This window comes from Paramisgurnus dabryanus, chromosome 7 (assembly GCF_030506205.2).
Source record: "Paramisgurnus dabryanus chromosome 7, PD_genome_1.1, whole genome shotgun sequence".
NCBI lineage: Eukaryota > Metazoa > Chordata > Actinopteri > Cypriniformes > Cobitidae > Paramisgurnus > Paramisgurnus dabryanus.
The window spans coordinates 19,428,147-19,451,660 of record NC_133343.1 but is presented as its reverse complement, the minus strand read 5'-3'; the positions used below and the strand labels follow the sequence as shown (position 1 = coordinate 19,451,660).

Here is a 23,514-nt window from a genome sequence, read left to right as displayed (position 1 = left end):
ATGAATCATAACACTGTCTTTATTGTATAAATTAAATATATTATTATTTTTAGAGCTATTTGTCTCTTTGTCAAGTAGGTAAATCTTTAAGCACATACTGGTTTCTGACTGTAATCTATACATAAACTTAAGACATAAACAAATGTTTTATTAGAAAAAGATACTGTGGAGATAATTTTGTTTATATGTTCCCTGTCAATAACAGAGAGATTTTATGTTCGCTTGTTTTGTTTTTTTAAACGCGTCTCTCTCGTATATGCACTATTGAGGGCACTTAAACACGCGCGCACACACCGAGACGGAGGGTGAATCCCAAACAGCGCAACAGTCGCTCCAGATAAAAACGTTACGTTATTTTTCATTGCTTTATTCGCCAAATGTATGTGAATGGATTACATTATGAGACACATTTGCGCGACTCTCTCTAAAGTTTACACATCAAAACATGCTTAATCTATGCAGACGCGTGCAAACAGCTCGACCGTGAGTGAAACCTGCTTGAGCACGAAGGAGAGGGGTGGGTGACGACTGATCACCATGAGTGAAACCCAAGCACTAGCGCACCGATAGGAGGGCACGGTTGACATGCATTTTCGGTTGACATTTTCGGCTGGATTTTTTATTTCGGCCCGAAACCGATAATGCCATTTTCGGTTGAAATAGGTGCACCCCTAGTTCATTTAAAAGCACCATACTAACTTGTGACATGTTAATATATAATTATGATGTCAGTCAGTCACAATGCAGGTAATGAGACTATTGGTTTGGGGGGGGGGGGTTCGGGTGCCGATATATTAGAGAAAATCATAGGTTTGGTTCTTTGTCGTGTGGATGATTTAGTATAACAGCGGGTTCGGGTGACGTTAGAGCTGATCAGCACATTTCAACTAGTCTAGGAGGAGTAGTATATTTTTGATTGTTAAGTGTTTTATCTAGTCAGTGGAAGTTTATTGCCAGCCAGGTGATGATCAGGGGCCGTATTCACAAAGAATTTTAAGGCTAAAAGTAGCTCCTAACTGGCGAATTTAGGAGCAACTCCTAAAAATCCTGGGCGTGTCACTCCTAAATTTAGGACTCCTAATTTTTTTCACTAAGAGTAATTCACAAAGCATTTTAGCCCTAAAAGTAGCACCTAAGTCTGGGACAGCTTAAAAGAAGTCGAGAGGACCCCTAACTCACTAAGACCTATTCACAAAGGATCTTAAAATGTCTTAGGTGCTGATCCTCCTTAACATGGACAGTTTCACCAACTCAAAAGCATTGCACATACTTTAAAGCACACTTTAATGTAAGCATATTGTTTATAACATTTGTTTCATAATTCATTACATTCATGGCAAGCAGGAAGTTTTTTTGAATTACATGAAACAATAATGAAATTAAATATTTAATATTATAGGCATATCTGTTTAAAGACTGCAATCTCAACCCTCTACTGCGATTGTAATGCATACCACCGCCTCTCGCAGTCGTCCGGGGTCCGCAACACGGGAATGCTGCATTCATCTGCAACAAATCCTCTCCCATCAGTAATGCGCGGGTTGATCCGAAATGAGCGGATGCCTGAGGTCACCCGCGGATTTTTTGCGGTCCGACTTGCGGGCGGGTTAGTTGAAAACGTTGGTCGGGTGCCGGTTGTTTTGTACATTGACCCGCGCGTCATTGTCTCGCATGTCTCACGCTTAGTTTTGCTTGATATCTCAGTGCCGAATTTCCCTTTTATTACGTTTCTTTTTTCCAGCACCAACTGGAACAGCAGCAGTAACTGATCCTGCATCCAGTTGGGCTTTCTTTTCCGTTTTGGCGAGTTCATAATCCACCGTCATTTATTTATTACATTAGGATTCTTCAATATGGGCAACATTTACTTGCTTTAAGTAGTCTATTTAGGCTAATATGATGTCAATTAATCAAGCAAGTGTTAATGTAATGACTTTTTTAATTATTTTCATTTGGGTATTAGGCTACCTTGATTTAATTTAATTTCACGACTTTTCTTTAATATATGCATTTTGATGGCATTACTATTATTATTTTGTGTAGGACACAGACATATTTCAATGTTGTAATTCCATGATTTGGTGCATCTGTGTTATGTTACGCATGACAGCTGTCATCTAACAACCAATCACCGTGGTCATTGCGAGGCAGCTCGTGCATGAGAATTGACGTCATACGTAGCAACGAAGACTCACTCTTAGTTTAGGAGTTATCATTTTCCCTTACTAAAAGTAGGTCTGAAAGGCGTTGTGAATAACTTTTAAGAGAAAACTCCTAGCTAAAATCTTTTAGTGCGATTAAGGAGTACTCTTAGTGGTAAGATAAAATGCTTTGTGAATACGGCCCCAGGTCAATAAAAGTGTCATTTACCTAGACTTAGACATTAAATTTTCGTGAAAGATGAGCTACCAGCAATTTTATGCTGAAATTGTCAGCATATATTTACCTTCTTTTCTATTGCAACTTAAATCCTTTGTTTATACGTTTTTGATTTACAAATTCTGTACATTTTACAGAAATTATGTCTGTAGTGATTTTTCTTTGGCCACTCGAATAAAATAACTGGGTCTTACCTGGCCACCCCTGAAAAACGTTCTGGCTATGCTCCTGAGTGTGCCCTAAACTAAAGTATGCAAAGTATGACCTTTGTTCTCATTTTTTTCAAGCTCGATGCAAATACACACACACACACACACACACACACACACACACACACACACACACACACACACACACACATACACGTTTAGACTGCTCTAAATCCTGGTGTTAAAATAATGTTTTTTGTGTAGGCTGACCTTGGAAATGAACTCACTTGTGGTGTGGAAGGAAAAGAGCACAACAGTGAACAGCTGTTTTTTTGAGAAACTTTGTTCATTTCCTTCTATTGATAAATTAATGTTTAAAGCGCTTTAAGCCTTGATCCAAACCAACCTCTGGAATTAATTGTTTCATTACAACAGTTGATGAGAAGCAAAAGTATTTGAAATAATATTACAAATGTCGGTATCATTCAGACAGCTAGTTTTAAGTACAGATTATGGTGTTTTATATAAGTGGGCTTTCACCATGGAGTGTTTTTTATTGCTATGAAACAGTTTATAGTTTAAGGCAAGACTGTAGTAATTTTAAGACTTTTCTGTGGTAGGCCTCTTGATATATGAAATATGATAGCAGCATAATTTTTTTATTTATTCAGTCTTTACTCTAGTGCCTTAAGGGGGCAGGAATTCAGATGTTCAAGGGGAATTCATTCCTGATGTTAATCATGATGTTGATGTTCATGCTCTGTTGTTCGTACTAAAATACAATGTTCTTCCAAGGTTAGCTGCACTTGTGTTATAGCTGGTGTTGAATCACATTCTTTGGTGCTTTAAGGTAAACACAAATCCCTTAGTCATATTATGGTTCTTGTACAAGCCAAGTCCTGTTCACAGCATGTATTATACAAACTCCCATTGTCAAAATCTGACAATGGCACAATTGCGGTGAGGTGATGTCTTTTTTATGAACATTTGTACTTTTGGTACTCTGCTAAATTTATGACAAGCACCCTATTGTGTGGGCATAGAGCTCAGCAGGATAGCCAGTAGCTATAAAGCCTGGTGTTCTGTCAGCATAGGACACAGGACACCAGTCAGCAGAACTCCTACATTCCTCAGTGCCACATTCTTCCCTCACCCACCCCACACCTTAGACCCCATGCTGAGATTCTGAGCAATTGCAAGGTCATGGTAAGGTAAACACTCATTTCAGGCTCTTGAAAATAATTTGGAAATTTAACCTGGTTGTTGGAGCCTTGGGGAACCATGTGTGCTTAGTTATGACACATTGAGCCTTGTTGCTCATGTGGATGTTGGAGGTTTAAAGGGATAATTCACCCAAAAATTATAATTTTGTCGTGATTTATATTCTGCCTCATGTTCCAAACCTGTAAACATGTCTTTGTTCTGCTGAACACAAAGGAAGATATTTTGAGCAGTGTTTGTTACCAAACTGTTACAAGACTACATCTTTCCTTTACTATGGAAGTCAATGGTGCTCCTGTTTTCTGCTTGATTACAATTCTTCCTTTGTGTTCAGCAAAAAAAGTTTGTACAGGTTTGTAATGACTTAAGGGTGAGTAAATGTGTGAACTATACGTTTTAAGTCCAAAATCCCAACCACAAAATAAAAATGTGACTGTTTCATTGCTGTTTTACTCTTATTTTTTAAGAAGCACACACGCTTGGCATTTGCACTAATTATTTATTACATATATTTTATATGAGCTTGGCTTCTTTTATGTTTTTTAACATTTTAAACAATGATAAAACATATCAACAAGTAAAATAAAATAAAATCCTAAAGTTTTGAGTAGATTATATCAGAAGTAGCTTCCAGATTGTTTTATCCATTGTGGTAACCCTTTGCTCACAAAAAGGTTGGAGACCCCTGATCCAGACCATAGGGCTGGGCGATTCGTCCCCATAAAAAAATCTGAGATTTTTTTATAAAAAACTCGATTTACGATTCGAATCGATTTTTTTCCCCGACCCCATTTAAAACAAAATAATTGCAAACTGTATATATTTTTAAAATATATATTTATTATATTTAATTAAAATGCATCAACAAAAAATTGGGAAGGAATGAAGATTGGCGAATGCAAAATGTATGTCAGTGTTTCCCACAGATCTGAAATTTACTTGTGGTGGTAGCTGGTTAAAAGGGCAATCATTATAATCCACCGACAAAAAATGGTCTACTATACATGTGACACAGAACTAATAATGTGTGACACAACACAATACTTTGAATTATTGAACATTAATATTAATTTCACATTATAGTTCATTAATCTAACCACCCCAAACTTTCTTTGTCATGAACAAAGCTGACACTGTTTGTCAAAGCACCACGAAAACACTTTCTGTTTTTGCACTGGTATATGAAGCAATTTGACGACCCCTTTTATCAAACTCAAACTCAGGTCTATAGATTATAAATGTGACTGATGTTATAATGGTAATAATTTCTAGAGATAGGCACTTTTACTGCTTCTGCTTTCTATTTCTCTTTTGCCGATTAAAAAAGCTTAATCCACTCATTATTTCAGATTTAAAAGTTTACTTGCTGTCCTGATGACAGACTTTACATTACAGCTTAGCGTTTTTTTATATCCTGAGTCAGCTTTAGCTTTGCTCGTTCAGTGCAATGGGCTTGACATTAGCACTGCTTTTTGCTACAATCTCTGTGCAAACTTTTTAGATTTTAGAAAAGATATGGTCTATTAATAGTATAGATTAGATTATAAAAAAATGGATTAAAGAAAATGCAGTGCGTGGGCGCAACAAGAGCCAGTTGTCATCACCATAGAAACCGGAGGCACGCTGAAACTTCACTCGAGCTTTAGGTAGCGCTCACGGCAGTTCTCCGGTCGAATCGGGTTTTACACACAATATTAATCATACTTGGGACTCAACGTTATAAACTAGGACCGACCCGGACCAGACTGACCATTTCTAATATAAACCCGGAACCGTACGGGTCCTCTCAGGGAAGAAAGACCTCTAATGGTAAAACTCTGCTCAAGTTCAGAAACATAAAGGATACAATGTGACACTGAGCTTGCTTCGCGTCGCACCCAATTCATTGAGAAACGAAGAGCACGTGAACGGACACTCAACGGGAGAGACACAACGTGCTTGCACGCAAAATGAAGCCAACTTGGATGCTATAAACACATATGCACATAAGCATATGCGACCATTTTGGTCGCAGTGTAGTTCCCTGGCTGCTCAGTTACCTCAGTATGTCTATGTGCTGCAGTTGATCCAGTTTGCCGCGCTGGATGATGAGTTTATGATGCGCTGGATAATGAGTTTATGACGCGTGCATCTTCACGGGCTCTCTCAACAAAACACGGGTCATCCAGTCGAGTTCAGAAAATACGGAAATTCGTAAAGTGATTTTTTTCCCTGGGCGGGTCCATTTTACCTGGGCGGAATGCCCAGTAGAGCCTATGTTTGGGAAACACTGTATGTACTGCTCTATACTGCAGAGGGGGAGAAAAAAATCTAAAAAAATCGATTTTTTTAAAATATGAATCGATTTGACCTGCCAACTCGATTTTAAAATCAAATCGATTTTTTTCCCAGCCCTACCAGACCAAACTCATTCCCCTCAAACCTTTTTAAAAAAAGTTGCCTGCCAGCATTGTTGCCCGCAAGTTGCAAGTTTCACAAAATGTCTTTCAGGAAAATGTTCTTCCATAAATATTTAAACACACAAATATATTTAAAATAAAAAGGGAGCCTCTGCTTTTAAACAAACAAAATGGGAAAAAGGTTTCATCCTATCTTCAAGTTTTCTTCTTTTTATAACTTCTCAAATATGGGTAGGTTTCTTCAAAAATACCACAAAAAAGCTGAAATGGGCAGCACGGTGGCTCAGTGGGTAGCACTGTTGCCTCACAGCAAGAAGATCCCTGGTTCAAGCCCCGGCTAGGGCAGGTGGCCTTTCTGTGTGGAGTTTGCATGTTCTCCCTGTGTCAGCTTGGCTTTACTTCGGTTTCCTTCCACAAGCCAAAAACATGCAAGTTAGGCAGATTGGAGATGCCAAATTGTCTCTCCCCCAACCTGTGTATGGATCAACTTGTCTGAATAAAACTTGTGTATGGATTAACTTTGTTCTCCCCATGAATATAGCTGTAAATGCTGGAATGGCCAGGGAACTACACTGCGACCATTTTGGTCGCATATGCAACCTTTTGAAATGCTGTTGCGACCCTAATTTTTAATGGGTCGCAAATGTATCCCTGATTATTTTTTTACCTATCTTATGTTTTAGGCAACATGCTATGATTTACTATGAGCATTTATTAAAACAGAAATGTGTATTTTAAGAATACGTTTTATTACATGCTCTGAGCCTTCAACACATCAAGTTGGCTTCATTTTGCGTGCGAGCACGACGTGTCTCTCCCAGTGAGCGTTCACGTGCTTTCTGTTTCTCAATAAATTGGGTCGGTGCGACGCGATCAAGTGTCACATTGTATCCTTCCATGTGTCTGAACTTGAGCAGAGTTTTACCATTAGAGGTCTTCACGGAATACCCGAGACCGTGCGGTTCAGGTTTATATTTTAAATGGTCAGTCGCGTCGGGGTCGGTCCTAGTTTAATTACTTCGGGTCCCAAGTGATTAATATTTTGTGTAAAACCCGAGTCGATCGGAGAACGGCCGCAAGCGCTACCGCGCTAAAGCTCGAGTGCAGTTTCAGCCTGCCTCCGGTTTCTATGGCGATCACAACTGGCTCTTGTTATGACCACGCACTGCATTTTCTTTACACTATCTTGAGGTTGCTGTGGATAAAAGTATCTGCCAAATCCGTAAATGCTAAAAAGCTATGGTTGTGGCCATTGGATTTATGTAGTACTCTAAGATAATACTTTGGTAGGTATTCAAACTTTTCATCTTTACCTCAATTCCCATTAATTAGCCTTAAACCCTACTCAGTTCCTCATGCTCTGGCAGGGTCTGGTATGCTTATGTAGGTCCATTGCCATTCCAGTGAACATTTCCATTGTTCAAGTCATTTATTCTCGCAGTATGATGCGAAATGCCAGAGGGGGGTGAGCATGTTTTACATTAACTATTGAGGTTATTGTAAGTGCTTCTTATTTTGGCCTTTTTACAGTTTTCCTTGTTTTATAAACTCCAAGGGGGGTCATTGAGTCCGGATGTCGCAAAGTCCTGCTGATTTTGAAATAATAAACGCAAGAAAGAATGCATACAACAAAGGAGTAACTAAAATAGACGCATTTGGACATTCTTTGCAAGGCACGTATACACAAAGAAAAGGTTTATTGTAGGCTCAGTTTTTGGATCTTACCACAGCTGGTGATAAAGCTTGGATACAAGAATGCTGTGGTAATCACTCAAGGTTGTCTGTCTATGTAGGTTGATACTGATCTGAAGAAGTTGCATTTGTATTGGCTAACTGATCATAAATATAAATGTTATCTCCCATAAAAGACCAGGTTGTGACTTATGTACATACTTGCAAAGTAAATAATGAGCAGACTTGATCATCTTTGAGCCAAAAGCTTACATATCATGTCTAGAATTTGCTTTGCCTTGCATTGCATTAAACCCATTTTTGCCATAGGCTTCCTGAAATGTGCTCTTTATGTCAGAATATGTAATATTAACTTGGTTCCAGCTCAGCTGTGGAGTTAAAATTGCTTATGTTGAGAGATGTTGACCATCAAAGGTGAACATGCGTTTCTCATTTGGTCATTAAGTGATAAAGCTTACACAGCAAAAAATGTGCTCAGTGTGTTGTTTAGGAAATTATCTGCAGTGCACTAAATTTGAATAAAGTTTAGATTTAAGTTCAAGGTATATATTACAAAAATCTGACTTTTTCCATGTTTAAGGGCTATAATTGGAACCCCAGTGCTTCTATTGACTGAGAAAATGTAAAAAAAGAACAACTCAGCAACATAGTTTTGGTAAACCATGTGAAAAAATAGGTAATTGAAATTTGACTCCCCTTGTGATGTCAAATGGGGATCTTATTATAATAATACCGCCCATTAATCTGCACTATCCAACCACGGCACTGCTATTAAGTGCGGAGAAAGAAAGAGAGAGAGAGAGAAATAATTGACACTACAATTGAGTTTCAATTTCAACAAACCACCATTATGACAGTCAGTGTTTGCATTTCACAAATTTGTCATTAAAATGTAATTAAGTTTTAATACTCTGTCATATAGTTTTATAACAGCATCATAAATATTTTTCTTGACCTCAACTACAGTGGTACAAATATAACTTGTCATTGAAATGTCATTAAGGGTTAATACTCTGTCAAACTGTTTTATAACCGCATCATGAATATTTTTAAGTTCATAATGTTTTTTTTTAGTTTCCTTTATGTGTTTAAGAAATAAAATAAATTATCCAATAAAAATGATAATAATAATTATTATAATAATAATAATAATAATAATTATTATTATTATTATTATTATTATTATTATTATTAAAATTGATACAATTATATTTTATTGCATTTGGAGACCGATTCACCTATAATTCAATGAAAACAGTACAATAATGAGTTAAGCCATGCAGCGTTGGGTCCATATCACTGGAAAAACAGTTAATTGCATTAAATTAATTAATTTAATTTAATTCAATGTTTAGTTAGTTTATTCTTCTATGTCAGAACATTTCAGAACCCTCTGTGTAAGGAAAAACAAGCTCTGTTAGTTGCCAGTTTTTTATGTATTGTGCACATACATAAAGTTAAGCATAATCTTATATAGTATTAGTATTAGTATTAACACTTAATGACATTTAAATGATAGTTTAATGTAATGTTAACCCATGAAGCTAGGTAGTTTGATAATTATGCTGCTATGTCAGATTTATGACACATTATGATGTATTGGTTTATGTCAAGTTGTCGTAACAAAGACATCTCAAATAAATGTCATCTTTGCATAAAAATGACACAATTGATCAAATGACACTTAATGACAGTTGTCATAAATGTGCATAAAATCTCCTTCATGTTCATGACACATGTCATGTCATGATTATGAAGGTGTCATGTCAGTCTTTAAAACACCACTTTTAGTAAAGTGTAACCAAAAAGTCTTCTGAAATGTCCCCTTTAAAACATTTATAGAATACTTTATCAGAAAAGGTGCATGCTTGTTCAAGCACGCGTGACAAAAGTTATTTTCAATGTTGGTTAGATGTCGAAAACTTGTTTTGTAGTTGATACATTGTCATAAATGGGGCTAAAATGGAGCCTAACTGTATTTTGTCTGTGCTGCAGGTAGAAGAGGGCAGTAAGGCCGCTGCTGCACGACTGCAGGTTGGCGACGAACTTGTCGACATCAACAACTATCCTCTTACCGGCTATAGACAAGAAGCCATTTGCCTAGTCAAGGGGTCCCACAAAACTCTTAGCCTGGTGGTGAAAAGGTAACTTAACAAAAACACACAGCACTTTTTTTGATTGGCTCACTGGAAAACACAATGGTTTACACCAAGAACGATGACTATCACTGTACTAGCCTCCACACTAATGGATCATACTGTTATGTTTATTATTGTCTGTGTTCCTGTAGCTTAGTTGCTAGAACATTACATTAGTGCACAAAAGACCATGGGTTCAAGTCTAGAAAACACACATACTGATAAAATGTATACCTTGTACTTGTAATCCACTTGTAAGTCACTTTGGATAAAACCGTTTGCCGATACCATAAATCTTTAATGTTTATTCTAAGCTTGCACACTGCAGTTTCACATTCAATTAGATTTTGATCTTGCCTTCAGAGAAACCGCTTTTGGTAGAGAGCAACAGAAGCCGTTGGGGATTGGTGTCTAGCTATTGCATCACTAGATCAGCTGATGCTGAGGGGGCCGTTGAATGCTTGATAGTCCAGTTCTGCCAGATCATTTCCTGAATCGCTTCCCAGCGAACATAGTCAGGTTGAGAGATACAACTTGAAATGAAAATAAGTTTCCATTTTAAATGTTATTTCTCTCAAATGAAAATGTCAAGTCAGGTGAGCTTTTTCAGAGAAATAGAATGTCACGGCCACGGCGTTATAAAATGTACATATTGAACATTACATAATGCTACACATTTTACATATATAAATATGAAACATGCCCAGCTAGTTTTAAGCAGACCTTATGTGAAATAAGGATTTATAAAATCGAATTTTGTTAAAAATAAATTCCTACCAAAGAACTGCGGACAAAGAACTATAAAGCATTTGCAAATACGATGGAAATATGCAAATATTTGCATATGTTCTCATGAAAATGTTATTCTAATCATACACAAAGGCAGAAAGTGCCATTCAGAACAGACAGTACTACTGTGTGGAAAGTGAAAGTGCTAAGGGATTCTGTAAAGCCATACTTATGGGATTAATAAAGTTATTTACAATAGATCCTAGTTCCCCAGATATATAGTCTGGGGAGTAATTTTTGGGGGGATGATAATGAAACTTATACAACCTCAACTCCAAATCCATACAGTGATTCAAGAAAGCATACTGTATGTATGTACCGTTGACATTTCAACCCCCCAATGTTTAAACCAAATTTGCGCCCTTGTATCAAATGCTGGCATTAAGGACCAGCCACAGTGTTTCACTAATGTCCACCTCTGAAGTTTCTGTGTGGTGAAGTAAATTTGAATACAGGCTGGAAGTTCAGATCACAGCTAGACAATGCATGATGCACGTAGAAAGTGTGTGTCAGCTCTGTGATGCAAATGAAGTGATCTGATCCTGATTCACACGGGCGGATTGTTACCTAATGACAACTTTTGTTCTACACTAACTTTATTTTAGAGGAGAACACAAATGTGAGTGTTTTTCACCTTTAAAGCAATGTATGCAAATATTTACAGCTCTTACAACAATGGAGACCACACTTTTATTCATGTAATCATAAACGGCAGACTGTTTTTCATACCAATATCTCTACACACATATCTCATGTACATTGTAAAAGAGTTTATATCTTTCAGTAAAACGAGCATCACATTGGCTCATTGCAGTTGAAGAGGGACAGGCTGGTTAGTCCTCGTCTTTGTATGCCAAACACTGACCCCTTTGTCTCAGCTTGGCTTGTCTGGGAAATCTAAGTGTGTGTTTGGTCGCATTACAGCATAACTCCTAAACAAACAATGTCATCCAGAGAGAAAAACTGCCTCTGTTTATCTATTGCACAAAGCCATTGCTACCGTGCTGGTTTCAGCTCTATATTACAGTGACTCGAACATTTATGTAAAAAATAACTGAAAGTGAGTATTGTTTAAAACTAAATTCCTAGATTAAATTCACTTTATGTTTCTCTTCAATGACATTGGCTTGTCTGTGTGTTTATCTCTTGAGTAATGTTTATTGTACATGTGGGAGAACTGGGGGTTGTGTACGGTGACATCAAAACTGAGGGCTGAGTCAACGGTTTCATATCCCCAACATTGAAACGAATGTGGTTAGGTTAGGCAATCGGGATAAATGATTAACATTGTTGAATAGACAAGTAATTACTCACACCCTCTGCAGTTTTAACATTACGATGTGTTAAGCGAGAAAGAATTCAGGAACTCATTTTTTTATTTCAAAATAACCTAAATAACCTAAATCCTCTATTTTAAAGTAGGCCTATTTATTATTCGCAGAGGTGATTATCCCGTATTATGGACAAATTTCTGCCTATAGCTGATAATTTAAGGGGACCACAAGGCATGACTGAGTCTGTTTTGGTACACATCGAGCAGATAGCAGGTCATTATTTCACCACGTTGGAGGGTGGGGCATGCAGACTAATGCAAATAACACAAGGTGTCCGCCAAAGTCTGAGTTTTAATACAGCAGTAAAACACAAAACCTTAAATGTTTGTCGTTCTGGTCTTTAAAACGTACGCTTATCCTTAATTCAAATATATGTTCAGTATTTGACCTATATATGTAGTTTACAAATGTTGGTGCACTCCGCCCTCACCCTTATGTTGCTTTAAAAACCTGTTGAGGCGGGTCCTGTTGTCATAAACCTGTATAATTGCAATACACATTTGTCAGATGAATGTCAGTGTGGTTAGTGCTCTCACAAAGACTGATCACTGGGTTGTGTAAACCAAAACAACCCTGGCAAATCTAGCGCCCACCATATGCCTTCATTCGAATCACTATGAAAGAGCTGAAAGTGACGTGTGAATTCTAATAGAACGCAGTGTTCTAAAGAAATACTGTCCTTTGCCTGAAGGCCTGCATGTGGGAATTTTCATTTTAAAGGAAATAGGAAGTTGTTAAGATGTGGTCCTGTGTGTGTGTGGGGGCAGTGCTATTGTTTTGCATGTGATGACATCATTTTAAACTATGAGGTCATGCTATCAGCTGGAATAGATTTGTTTGTCCTGCACCTAGAACATGTCAGACTAAACCTAGAACGTGATGTTATTTGTAAAACAAGGCCATGTGTATTTGTATGCTTAGATTATGTATTTATATTTGGTCATATCTGACCAAAACTCGTATGTTTAAAATTCAGCTTATAACACATGATGTTATCACTAATGATGTGGTTACAGTGATACTGCATTGAGTGTTTCTATAGGTGCCAATGTGCCCAAATGCTTCACATCTAGGTAATCTAACACAGATATTTCGGATTATGGGCAGTGTGTGTGATTAAAATGGGATTTGGAGTCTGTCCTTGTGGATAAGGCAACTCGGACCACACTTTTAAAGATTTGTCTGGTGCTTTAACATGAGTCAAAGGAGAGCAGAGACAACGCATGCAAATATTTACTTTGCATGTTTACATCACAAAAATTAAGTTGGAAATCTTTATGGATTTGTATGTATTTAAAGAAATTGAAACTTGTTAACTGAGGCCACATTTAACTATTAAAAATACATAGTCTATTTTGAATAGGAAATTTTTATTGCTGTTGAAACTTTATTACATCATAAAGATGAGGTACCAGCGATGAATTGCCAAATTAGCCCATTAGAACAATTGAGCAGCTCAGATGCAAAAGTCACTAAATAGCCCCTTTCTAAAACATAAGATAGTTGCTTCAAATCCGTGGCGACTGGTGCTAAAAAAATTTTGGGGGGCATACAATCTTGAAATTAAACTTTTACTGTTGTAATGCAGGTCTGTAAATAGCCGTTTATCAGGTGATGAATATCATAACTGTTTAGCTAAAATGCTGAAAATTTTACTTTTGAAGTCAACTAAATCATGACATAAATTTACTATGAATGTGTAAATCTGAGTAGCCTATAATGTGGCTTTATTATCAGTAATGAACTAATTATGGTAATCATTCACACATAAGTGGGAGGGTTTGGGGCACACAGTCCTGTGCCCCAGGGTAGATCCTAAACCAGCCAATTAGAGCTCAGCCTCAGGTCACATGTTTTTACCCTTTTTACTGAGCTACATAGACACTCATTAGGGGTGCACCCCAGACACACAAAAATGACACACACACATTGAACTCAGTTCTGATTTTTTATTTTTTTTAAATAAATGATAACCTGACTAACAGTGAAATAGTACAACTAAACAATTTTATTTTGTATTAATTTGCATTATATATTTAACTTTTTTGTAACATGTTAAAGGTGACATAGAATGATTGAACGGGGTATTTATCCTTGTTCTGTGATGTGACATGTAGACAAAGATTTTTTTGTTTGGGTCTGTAATGCCTTAGAAGCTTCCTAAAAACCTCTCTCAGATAGCTCTATTAGGGTGGAGGATTTAAAACAAATGGTTTTGCACCTATTTGGCTCCCCCTACTGGCTTAACTTGCAATCTCATTACTGATTGGCTGACTTTGCTGCCACTCAAAAAATGTAGCAATTATTTTAAAATGGAGGGGCAGTTAGATGCCTGGGATGTCATAAGCATTAGTTTTTCAGATTGGGCCGTTCTGACATTTCTAATGGAGGAATTTCTATGAGACTGAGATGTTTAGCATGTCTAGCACTTTTTGTATGTTCGTGAATGCGGGTAGACTACCATTATTCAACAAAGACAAGGTAAAAATGGTTTTTCATTCTCTGTCCCCTTAAAAGTAGCTTTCTTCTCTGGCCAACTTTGGGGGGCGACGCCCCCTTGTGACCAGCTGCCTCTGCTTCAAATACTTTTTGCTTCAAATCCCCTTCATCCCGCCCTCAGTCTGTAAAAAAAGGGCTAATTTGGAAGAAAACATGTCAGAGGCACTTGGGTTTTGCATTTGGGATCTTAAATTGTTCTGATATGCTAATTTGATATTAGAGAAATCTTTCTCATTGTTTTAGCATAGTTTGCAATAGTTGCGCTAAATGTGATATTTGCATTGTCTTTTTTATTTAACAATTTAGTAGATGAATGATTAAAAATTTATTTTCTTATGTAAAATGTTTTTCAGATGTTAAACTATTACATTTATTCAGTATTGTTTTTGTTTTATGAAAATATAATTAAATCGTTTTTTACGCAATAGATGGATATATGATCTTAGGAAATTATTTGCTTATTTTAAAATTATTTGCTTTTTCATTTAATACATAACAAAAGTACGTGCAAACACATTAAGAACTATTATAAACATTAACTAATAAGCAGTTTATGTCTTATATAATCTACACTGCAATCACATTATTGTAATAATATATAGTAGCAGAATAAATAAACCAGCTAAATCAGCATATTTTTATCAGCATAATATTATTAGTTTTCAAACAATTATTGTATTTATTGTTTACTGGCAGTTTCTATGAAAGGTTTTACTGGATGGATGTGTGGATACAGATCATTGGTGCGTGTGGGCCGCATCCACATTCAGCTATTGTGCGTGGATTATGGATAAACAAATGTTTTGTACAGATTCACTGCATTTGTAGCTTTTATGGCATCTTTCTGGATTTCATAATAAACATTAAAAAACAGCACACTCGTGTCTCTCGCAATACGACTACAAGTAGCTTTAGTGGCTCATCGGAAGTTTTACACAAAGGAGCTCAAATATGGCGACGCCCACATCACAAATAAGCTGGATAGACCCAGTCAGACAAAAATGGTTCTTCAATGGCTTTGTGAAGCACCTCTATTTTTAAGAGCGTAACAAATACCTGTTACATCTGCTGTTGTGACGAAAACACTCCGGGATCCTGGCCTTCTAGGCAGATTTTCCAAGAAAATGTATCTGAAACTGGTTAATTCACATGGAAGAAAGAACAAAGCTTGGGTAGTAAATATTTAGATGAAAGTTTTATGGATGAAAGAGTCTGACGTGGAACTTTTCTGGAAAGGTTGAATTCTGTTGGCAACTGAGGACCAGTAACATTTCAGTTTCTTGAATACTGAAACCTAATCATTTTTAGTAGTTTTGGTTGGGTTAATAGGTGTCAAACATGGAACAATGCCTGTGACCCACCAATGGGCCTCAACAATATTCCAAAGGGGCCTTTAGATGACTAGAAAACAAGCATTAAAAAATAAGCTAAAACAACTCAGTATTTATTTGGTGTTTTGTTATTTTTGTAAAAAATATGCATCTGGCATGCATCTGTTATACATTTATGTAAAGCTAGATTCATTTGTTTTGTAGGAATTGTAAGCAGGGTTCTTCAATTATTGTTGAAGACAATAGTGGGCCCTTAAAGTGAAAACAGGTTGAGAACCCTATCCCATGAGACGTTCTTTTCAGATAAAAAATGACTCTTTTCATCCAAAATGACATAGTTGAACCACACTTATTACTTTTGTCAAGTCAGACCAAACATTTTTACTGTGTAGGTAATTCTTAGAAGACTTAAATTAGTGTTATAAGTAGCTAACTGGTTAAGAATACATGAGTTTTGTTGTAATAAGTAGTATTTATATTTAGATGCATCAAATTCACTGCCCTGTGCAATGTGGTATGAATAACACACATTTGCATAATGGCTTTCATAATAACATTCATTAACAGAACATTTCACAATGAAAGAAAGGTGAACCTGTGGATTGTTTATGTAGCCACAATCACAACAGACTTCACAGTCCTGAGGGGTTTTGTTTTGAGAGACACGCACAGCTCTTTTGGGGCTGTCATGTGACGGTGGCGTGCCAGTACTAATGTTTAAAGTTACTCAGATCTGGCCAATTCAGAGAATTCTTGTACGCTGTCATTGTTTTGGGAACTTCTACTTGGAACCTTTCTTGTCCTAAAAGGATCTTGAATTTCATGACGAAAGGAAAATATGAATCTTGTATGGATGTTCAGACATTGTCATAGACTATTCTTTTTGCTTGTTTTTCTGGTTGTTTATTTACTTGTTCCTTTGCTGTTTTTCTATTGTCTAGTGTCTAAATACCCCACTGACCTAAGGGACCTTTTTAAAATAAACAGAGCAGTCAGACACCGGTGCTTCTACTACAGGCAGCTTCTTACACAGAATGACTACCACCACCTAGTGGCTGAGTCAGACAGGAAACAAAGTATTCTCCGAATCATTCACGTTTATCAAAAGAGATTCAGGATATAGGACTGAATAGACTTCATCTATGGTACTTATTAGTCCTATGTGCAGCTTGATAGCCACTGTTGCCTGCCCAGTTCTGTGAACTAAAGCCTGGACGGTGTGCTAGATCATTCCTCTTGTGTTCAATGGAAGAATAAACATCATGCATGGTTTGAGTCCTTGGGTGAGAAAATGATGACATTATTTTCGTTTTTGGTGACCAGACCCTTTACATGAATACACTTTTTTTAACCTGGTGACTTGGGAAATTAAACTGTTGTTGAATAATCCTGAAGTGACTGAAACTGGGAAAAAAACTGTTCTTTTCATTCCTTGAATTTTTTTGGCCTGCGTTGACATTTGTTTCACACTTCCTTTAAGCCCTCTGTTAAAGAAAGATTAGATTGCTGTGCTGAAAGAGTCCATATATATTTTGTATAGGGCTACTGTCAGCTTTAATAAATGATTTCCCCAGGATGCAGCTGGACCTTACCAAACACACACACACACTTGCACACATACACAGTTTAAAATATTGTGATCATTCAAGTGTTCACATATTAAAATACATTTAAATGCCATGTCCTTAGGAGTAAGTAACAGGATATAACTTAAATGTTAAAAGATGCGGTAGGCTTTGCTAATATTTGTTCAAGCACTGTGCCCATGACTCAGCCTAGCAGAATCCAATAGCTCTGTGTCTATAGTGACCGTAGCTATGTCACTCTAGGCTTCAAAATCCAATTATAACCAGCAAAGCTCTTCTATGGCATTAGCTGATAGAGGACTAAATAAAAGTCATCCTATAGCAGGGGTGGTGCATGTATCTGTGTAGTATTTACTGTATAGAGGTGCTCTGTTATCTAGTGATAGTATTTTTGAACTCTTATTTGTGCACCTTATAACTTCGGATTTACAGCATTAATATGAAAATATATTGTTTTATGTACTGTACATTTCAATATGGTGGTAATCTTTGAACCTACCCGTTTTAAAATGATTTATGGACCGTTCCATCGGCAAAGGTGAGTTGACACCCGTGGGTTGGACATGTTTCATTAGTGTTCAAGGAAGAGCTTTTGTTTGCACAAAGTACTTTGGGAGGAAATACAATCAGGCAAATTACAGCCGTGTGACCTGACCTTTCAAGTCAAGCACACCACGACTGAATCAGGTGCTAGGGTGGACTCGGACCTTTTGCTTTAAATACGGTATGTAAAGTTTTATGATGTAACATGATTTTTCCTTTTTTAAGTGTTATGATATTTATGATAACCTGAGCTATCATAAAGGTAGTCATGACTTTAACAGAAGGTGAATCAAACAATGATTCAGACTCATGGATTTTAGGTCCGTGGTGCTATGGTGATGAGATCCCTCTGAAGCATGGGAGGACGCTCCCCATTGTTTTAGTTGCCATGACACCTTTTACATCAGCAGTCTGCGAAAGTGAAAGGTACATGGGAAACATACTGTAGGCTGCGTCTCAATCAGCTCCCTTGTTCAGTAGTCAAGGCACTGATCAGAGAGTCCACCATTTTAAAGGCTGTCTCAATCATGAAATCCTTCCAGTGCACTGGAACGTTCGTTCCCTAAAGCTTCGATGGTCCGTATGTTCGTTTACCAGAAATAATGTGACCTTTTGTAAAGCTCTCCGAATGAAATCACGCAAGCCAACTCAATAAACCTCTTGAAACGCAGCAGAACTTTTATAAAGCGTAATATAAACACACATTGCTAGACAGGCAGGAACCACAATCTTCTACAAGAATAATGAAAGTGTTTTTCATAATATACTTTAACACGTATTTAATCAGAGAGATGTTTGTTTTGCCGGTTGTTGATTTATATCATCTGTGAATTATCATAATGCGCTTAAGCAGTCACGTCACAGGAAAATAAGTAAACACTGTCCAGATGTGAAGTGAGAAAGGGTCCTTACCAGTGCCCGAACCCATGTACACAATATACTGATTCATGACCTCGGGAGCTATGAAGCTGATTGAGACACTAGGTTGTTTACATGCAACCAAATAATCCGTTTGTAATCGTATTGATGGCTCAATAATATTGAAAGCCTTTATGTAAACACCTTAATCAATACAACTGAGGTGAATCGGATGCCAGTTTGGATAGTACCAAAAGGGGGTGATGTACGCGCATGTAAACGTGTGAATCATAGTATTTTCTCAATCGGATGCAAAAATACATTGTGCACATGTGCAGAACATTTGCGCTCAAGTTCACATCTTATATTTACCCCATATTTACATCTCACATAATTCTCGTCACAAAAACATGCAATAGCAAGGCAATAGCAACACGTCACAGCATGCATTTGCACTTTCATAACATTAGGCTACATAAAGCAATAAAATAGCGTTGTGCCTTTTGAATTTTTTTTTCATTGCCTATATCTGAAAACTTCTTAAAGGAAAACACCACACGTTTTCAATATTTTTCTATGTTCTTACATCAACTTAGACTATCTTTGCGATTTTGTGTGCATTTAGCCTAGCCCCATTCATTCCTTAGGATCCAAACAGGGATGAATTTAGAAGGCACCAAACACTTTCATGTTTTCCCTATTTTAAGACTGTTACATGAGTAGTTACACAAGTAAGTATGGTGGCACAAAACAAAACTTTAGCCATAAGAATGAATGGAGCCAGGCTAAATGCTTACACATTCACATAGGACTGTACAAACATTAAAAGTGCACGCATTAAAAAAGATAGGTATGTATTAATTCATCTAAGTTGAGGTAAAAACATAGTAAAATATTGAAAATCGGTGGTGTTTTCCTTTTAGAACAACTTTTTCCAAGTCGTCTTTGTACATTCATAGAGAGATAAAGCGTGAACTCGACGAGAGCTGCTGTGCGCTGGGTGGCATTGTCAAGTCCTCAGATTCAAGTTCAGATTTTGGCTACTGTTTATACTGTCTCTGTAGGTTGTATTTTCTTGCGTGTTAAAGATAAAAGGATTTCATTCATTAATTATTGATATTTGAACTGTGAATAGTCATTGGAATGCTTTTGGGCAAGTTTTGAGGATCAATTGGGCTGGTTTTAATACGCAAAGCTGGCAACCCTGGCTGTGCGATTGCACAGGCGTTTTGTTCGGATTATATAAGATGTATATACATGTAAACAAACATTTTAATCAGATTGCAATGTTTAGAATGCATGTAAACTGTATTGTCATAACCTTCAATCGTTTTAAATTCAGGATTGACATTTTGTGCATGTAAACATAACCACTGAGGACTGAGAGATTTATTTGCCTGAACCTGGCTCAGTGAGTACAGGAAACCAGAGAGAATTTTATTTGTGTAGCCATGAATAGCCCTTAGCTACTTCATGTTTTTATAGTTGTCTATTACAGATATCAGGCATTTTTTAAATCTGTGATTATGTAGGATATTTAAAGGCGCTCTAAGCGAATTGAAGCGTTTTAGACCATAAAACATTTTTTGTTACATACCAGAAACATCTCCTCACTATCTGCTTGCTGCCTGTCCGCTGATCAAACTGTAAAAAAAGCGATCTCTGTAGACAGCCCAGGCTTCACAAACGGCAATATCAACAAGTGGCCAAACCTAGCATCACAAAACAAAACAAAGTATTCCAGCCAATAAACGACAAAAAGTATTTGGGGGTGGGGGTTGGGCGCGTTCATGAAAGCAAGGAAGGGAGGGGGAGGAGTTAGCTACGCTCCGTCTGTTTGAAAACAGTTTCAAACGTCAACAATAACTAACGTCTCGCAGATTCGCTTAGAGAGCCTTTAAGAAGTACAGTATTGGCTTGCTGGGTAAGTTGTAAAAGTCGTGTATAATTGAACATATAATTAAGAGCTTGTGTACGCAAACATTTTGTTTTGTATCAACATTTTTTCCAAGTGAATCATACGTTTTTGAAGCCTGTAACCACAATTTTTTGAAATCGGGAGGTGTGGTTTTGTAAATACAGCCAATTTGTGTATTTTATGTCATAGTGATGTCATCACCCCATGTCTCGACCTTAGTCAGACACAGCTACATTATGAAACAGCAGCAGTAACAAGATATGTATAATAAAGGCTGGATGTGTAAAGGCGGAGTCACTAACGTCATCACCTGGGGGCCATCTACCTCAGACTGCTCGCTCACTCGTTGTATTGTGTTTAATGGTGCATGTACTTTTAAATGACCATAACTTGCTCAATTTTCTACCAATTTTCAGATGGTTTGGTTTCTTACAATTGTTATTAACATGGCTATAATTCTGGGTGCTTTAACATGTTTCATGAAAATTATTCATAAGTATGCAGGGTCATAGGTACATCTCTGACGTTTATAAAAAAACAAACCATTTGATAATGGGTAGAAAATTTAGCATATTATGGTCATATTAAGTACATGCTCCAAATGCAACGAGTGAGCGAGCCCCCTGTGGTAAGATGGCCGCCAAATGCGGACGTTCCACTTAATTGGCCAGCAGCGCGGGCAAGACATGTAGCCTTTATTATACATATCTATGGTAACAACAACATGCTTGTGTTTGAGCTGCAGAAAGTAGTAAAAAAGATGGAATAGGGAAAGCTCTGGCATGTGGATGTGGCCTAAAACGGGATGCACCGTGCAAAATATCTGTGCCGATTCCGATATTCTATTACTTTTGATTGCCAGTATATAATATGCCCTGATCATAGGCTGTTTTTAAATAGTTGACTAATGTCCATTTAGGCCGATACATCCGTACATCCGTACATTAATTGCTTTATAGTACTTAATTTTCTAACTTTTTGCTGAAACAATAGCTATGTATGAAACCATGTATATTTTTAGAACTGTATAGATGCATTTATACATTTAGTTATAAATCCCATCTGAGTCTGTGATCAGATGTCCATCTACAGGTCATTTAAAACTTGTGCAATGTAAAAGCCTGTACAGAAGGATTGAGTGTTTTGTGCTGAGTGTTTCCAGGAAATGTTGGCAGGGAGCAATGAATTTGGATTCTGAAAAGTCCTTTGCTTATCTTCTGTCTGATTATTGTGCACTTTTCTTACATCTCATCATGTTAACTCAGATTAGATCAAGGGCATTCTATATCACTTAAACATGCAGAAAACCTGTGGTAAGCAAACATATTTCATTGTGGACTAGTAAATATCACTGTAATGTCAGTTTAAATACATCAACAACTATAACAATGGCGCTTTGGAATACATCATTCTGATTGGCTATTATTTATTTTTTTGCGTCACGAAATCATACAAGGACAGCTAAAATGTATCTAAACTCCCATTTAAAGTTTTATTGTAGTAAATGTCAGGGGCTAAAAATCCCAAAACATTACATGTGGGTGATTATATAATTGCAGGAACATTTGGGGGTGGTTTCCCGGACAGGCATTAGCTTAAAGGATAATTCCGTTATTTAACACTTTGAGTCTCATTTCTGGTTTGTTTTTGATGAACTACTAGCCTAGAAATCTAGACGCACCCTAGCGGCCGCAAAATATATTTGCTGCCAGGGTTTAGTCTAGGCACTCACAATACACTTAACCTGTCCAAAAACCAAAATTTGGTCAGGCCAATCACATCGTGTGTAGCGTCTGTGGGGCGGGCTTAACATGATGACGACAGAGCTGCAACGGTTCCTACTTGAAAACAGAGAATGGCTGCTGCTGCTGCTGGCGAACAGCTATCTTTTGAAGCGGCTTTGGCCGCGACTCTGGAGGACTTAGACTTATGTTTTTCTTTAAGAGAAGAGCAAATAAACCCTACTGAAGTCCTTTTTAAGCAAGAAAGATGTGTTTGGAGTTTTGCCGACTGGTTACGGTAACTACGTCACCTTCTTCGTTGCTCTGATCCGTCATAGCGCTATCCTATTGCGTGCAGAGGCATTTTGAGGGACAACCTTATATCCCGCCCCTTGCATTGAGCCGTTTGTGTGAAGAGTTGCCAGACCTTACATCTTGATGTAGGTCTGGCTAACCAGGCTAATGAACTACAGTGATGGACACTGAAATTTTGACAATGGGTCGTGTCTTGACTTTTTGACTCGTTTAGAAGCATCTCTTGACTGCTTCAGAATGGAAGTCAATGGCCATGCACAAACATGTCATTAAAACAACACTTAACGTTCATTTTCAAAACTGTGCTACTCACAGAGTGGTTTGTGATGTTCGTTGATGATTTCAAAAAAAGAATTATTTGTGTGTTGTCAGGTTATTCACATTGTGTTGTTGTTGTGACCTTTATGAGGATCGGATCACCTTTTATGGCATATTACAGTAGAAAACCAGTTTACTCCTAGGGGTTCACATACTTTTTCTTGCCACTCTATATGCATGAATTTAAGGTATGCTTTACACAGGTGCATAACAGTACTGTACACCTGACCAAAAGATACACAGCTGTGAACCTGGCAGTGGGCTAGACATCTATTAGTTCTAAAGCTGGTATGATACGCAGCTCAGGAATGTGACTGTCATTAC

The 23,514-nt window shown here is 37.3% G+C and overlaps 1 protein-coding gene across 3 annotated transcripts in view; it reads left to right on the top strand.

Annotated features, from left to right (window-relative positions):
• Positions 1 to 23,514, top strand: part of shroom2a (shroom family member 2a) — a 56,369-nt gene that overhangs the window by 11,100 nt on the left and 21,755 nt on the right. For 2 of the 3 annotated variants that reach the window (XM_065240451.2, XM_065240434.2), the window contains exon 2: positions 9,836 to 9,984. In XM_065240451.2, the coding sequence (XP_065096523.1) occupies positions 9,836 to 9,984 (149 nt within the window). Of the gene's footprint in view, positions 1 to 9,835; positions 9,985 to 18,097; positions 18,242 to 23,514 lie in introns of those variants that run through there. The other variant, XM_065240449.2, reaches the window with a different exon arrangement.